At 46.9% G+C, this 3,862-nt stretch overlaps 1 protein-coding gene across 1 annotated transcript; it reads right to left on the bottom strand.

The window, feature by feature from the left end:
• Positions 1-1,631: 1,631 nt before the first annotated feature.
• Positions 1,632-3,419, bottom strand: birc5b (baculoviral IAP repeat containing 5b; the record flags this gene model as incomplete). Its single annotated transcript, XM_084463249.1, has 4 exons — positions 1,632-1,718; positions 1,880-1,997; positions 2,871-2,980; positions 3,294-3,419. 4 exons carry the CDS (start codon positions 3,417-3,419, stop codon positions 1,632-1,634), a joined length of 441 nt encoding a protein of 146 aa, XP_084319375.1.
• Positions 3,420-3,862: the final 443 nt, after the last annotated feature.

The following is a 3,862-nucleotide window of genomic DNA, read 5'->3' as shown; positions in this document are numbered from 1 at the left end:
CCATCACACAACCCGGTCGGTCAGCAGTGTGAAGGAGAGAGACGAGTCCTTGACTCTCAGCTCGAACACCAGACGCTGCAGCACGACAAACCCTCGAGACGACTAACCACCCTCAGGGAGCGGCGGCCCAACATGCCACGCCCTCTGGCCATACCCAGATCTGGTGAAACTGGCCATATCCAGATCTGGTGAAACTGGCCATACCCAGATCTGGTGAAACAGAGGCGCGAACCCCAGTCCCCGATGGCCAGCTGCACTGAAACATGATGCATTCGACCGCCACACCACCACGGACCCCCTTATATAGACTATTAAACACATAACTATAATTATCACATAACCAGAAATCCTAAACCATGCTCTAGAGATTATAACTAGAGAATTGAAGTTTGTATAACTTATCAAATTTCCTCACCCCTACCAACAATACTAAAAAGAGATCAAAGTGTCCAACCACTCCATCCTAATGTCATTCCATCCTAACCAGTTAAACAGTGCAAGACAGGAAACACTGGTCTGTGCTAACAGCTACACGTAAGCTCCTCCATCACAGCTGAGACAGCGACCAGGCACACCCTCACATCCTGTCCCTCACATTCTAGAGACCTCGTTAGCGGCTGGATTGACATGCTGATTGGACTAAACCTTAATTAGAGCTACAATTAACAACCCACTTTTGTGATGATCATATATGTATACATATAATATATATCTACTGTATGATAAAGGAGAGCTTACTCTGAACATCTCTTATGGGGGGTGGGGGGGGGGCAGTGTGACCTTCAGTTTGCTCCATGGTGATGAGGATGAAGCTGACACAGCTGATCAGGGACCAGCAGACAGAGTGGGATTACACATTAATCCAGGACAGTACAGGGGGGACACGGCGCTTCCTTAATCCTGTCCTCCAGCTCCCCCCCCCCCAGGAAAGAAACTTGGTTCCCTGAGGTGAACCCGGCCCTCATGCTCGCTCCATGTAAGGAGCTGTTCTGTAGCGGAGTATTTCCAATACTGACTGAAACCTGTGGCTCCCCTCAATATAGAGGACATCTCTCTGGGACAACCAACTGGGGATTCTCCTCCACGGATCCTCGGATGCATCCTAAACTTCCCCTCCTCTCTCCTCCTCTCTCCTCCTCCTCCCAGGAACCACCAACTCCCCCTGTGAGCCTCCTCCAACCACCCCCCCCCCCCCCCAATATGTGACAGATGTTACTGGGGCAACAGTTGGTAGAGAGGGGGCGGGGCTTGGGGCCATCTGTCCAGGGTCAAGGTTCTGAAAGGAGGCGGCAGAACGGCGGGATGTTGGAAAACGGCGAGCATTCTGGAGAAGAAGAAAGGAAAAGATGGAAAACGAACCCATGTTGTAATTCTGTTCAATGTGAGCCGTCAGTTGAGATCTGGGGGGGGGATATAAAACGCTCAACTTCTCTCATGGGGAATTGAGGCTATAAAAGTTAGTAAAGGCTCCACCTTGTGGTGAAACTTGATATTACAGTACATAAATATTATTGGATGCAAGAAGGATACAGTCCAGTAGTAGTCTTTAAATAAAAACAAATATTTTATTAAATATGAAACATACAAATAAAGTGCAGAGGAATAACAGGGGATGATGATGTCATCATGAGTCAAACATCATAGAGACTTTTCAAATAATGGAGGGTCTTGTCCACTTCATCCTGAAAACATGAGATCTGCTGCTGGTAACATTTCCTCTACAACAGAAGAACAAACACAGGTGTTCATGGAGAACATCTACTCAGAAGAGTGTTCAGGTTCATGGAGAACATGGAGAACGTCTACTCAGAAGAGTGTTCAGGTTCATGGAGAACATGGAGAACATGGAGAACGTCTACTCAGAAGAGTGTTCAGGTACCATGTAGACTTTCAGCCTCTCCTGCTCCATGCGAAAGAACTCGGCCAGCGTCAGATCCCCCATGTCTTTAGTGAGGGACAGGAAGCCACATCTAGGGGAGCGTTTCACGTGCTCACAACTAACAAACAAAAACACAGGGGAGCGTTTCACGTGCTCACAACTAACAAACAAAAACACAGGGGAGCGTTTCACGTGCTCACAACTGCCAAACAAAAACACGGCATTTAGAAAAAAAACACTAACAAAATATTAAATAAACAATACTGAGACTTGAAAGTTTCAAACCTCACTGAATGTAATACTGGTTTGTGGTGTTCAGGTGAATGTAATACTGGTTTGTGGAGGGGTGTTCAGATGAATGTAATACTGGTTTGTGGAGGGGTGTTCAGATGAATGTAATACTGGTTTGTGGAGGGGTGTTCAGATGAATGTAATACTGGTTTGTGGTGTTCAGATGAATGTAATACTGGTTTGTGGTGTTCAGATGAATGTAATACTGGTTTGTGGTGTTCAGATGAATGTAATACTGGTTTGTGGAGGGGTGTTCAGGTGAATGTAATACTGGTTTGTGGTGTTCAGATGAATGTAATACTGGTTTGTGGTGTTCAGATGAATGTAATACTGGTTTGTGGAGGAGTGTTCAGATGAATGTAATACTGGTTTGTGGAGGGGTGTTGAGCTGAATGTAATACTGGTTTGTGGAGGGGTGTTGAGCTGAATGTAATACTGGTTTGTGGAGGGGTGTTGAGCTGAATGTAATACTGGTTTGTGGTGTTGAGCTGAATGTGATACTGGTTTGTGGAGGGGTGTTCAGCTGAATGTAATACTGGTTTGTGGTGTTCAGATGAATGTAATACTGGTTTGTGGAGGGGTGTTCAGGGCCGCCCCACAAACCAGTATGACCTCCCGTGAGGGTGAAAGCATGCGACTCCCCTCCCAGGTGAACAGGGTCTGGATGAAGGGGTGAGAGGTCGAGGGGGCGGAGTCTCACCAGGGGTCGTCGTCGGGCTCCCAGCCCTCCAGCTCGATCAGGCAGAAGAAGCAGCACGCCACATCAGGCTCGTTCTCACTGGGACAGTGGACGAACCCGGCTCTGGCCATCTACACACACACACACACACGCACACACACACACACACACACACAATGATTCAACTGCCGCGCGCACGCACGCACATACGCACACACCTCTGACAGAAATTTTTTTATAGCCCAAAAAAATTAAACTTTTGTGCTCAAAAACCTTTTTGTTGTTTTTTGTAAGCAAGTCTGGCGTCTAGGCTAGGAGAATCACGCCACTGCTGAGAAAAGGCTTTCATCGTTCAAAAAACGTCGTCACTTCCGGGAGTAACATCCGTATGAGAGACGGAAGATGCGAGGGAACACGATCCATAACAGGAAATAGATGACCTACCATTTCAGGGGTGCATTTACAGTCTTCCCGAAACGGCCAATCAGCAAAGCTCAGCTGGCGCTGGTCATAACTGTACATCCTGTTGTAGGAGTAAAACCGCTTCCTCAACTGATCAATGGTGCTCATGATATCCAATAAAGGGGTGAAAACAACTCTGGCGGATTGAGTTACAAGCACACGGCAATTTATACCTTTGGCCAGGTGCAATTGATGATGACATGATGACCCGGCCAAACAATCTAATTGGTTGACGAAGCAATTGGCTAATGCCCGATTGGCCGTGCAATTAGACAGTATGTTCTTCATAGATCATCACAGAGCACATTATCACGAGGAGGGGGGGGGGGGATGCAGTAACTAATTCATCTTTAGCTGCTACTTGTAGCTCTTGCATATTTTTTATCCCTCTGAAAGTGCAGTGATGGCTCCCTCTGCTGGTGTGAAGATGGAACCACTCCTCCTGTACATTATAAGCGTTAGGCCACCACAGCTCTGCTGTAGGCACAGGCGACAAATTAACAACCTTTAATAGGTCTGAAACTGAATCTCCTTTTCATCAAGTTGAGATT

The sequence above is a fragment of the Borostomias antarcticus genome (genome assembly GCF_949987555.1).
Source record: "Borostomias antarcticus genome assembly, contig: scaffold_841, whole genome shotgun sequence".
Classification (NCBI taxonomy): Eukaryota; Metazoa; Chordata; class Actinopteri; order Stomiiformes; family Stomiidae; genus Borostomias; species Borostomias antarcticus.
This window is presented reverse-complemented; position numbering and strand designations above follow the sequence as displayed.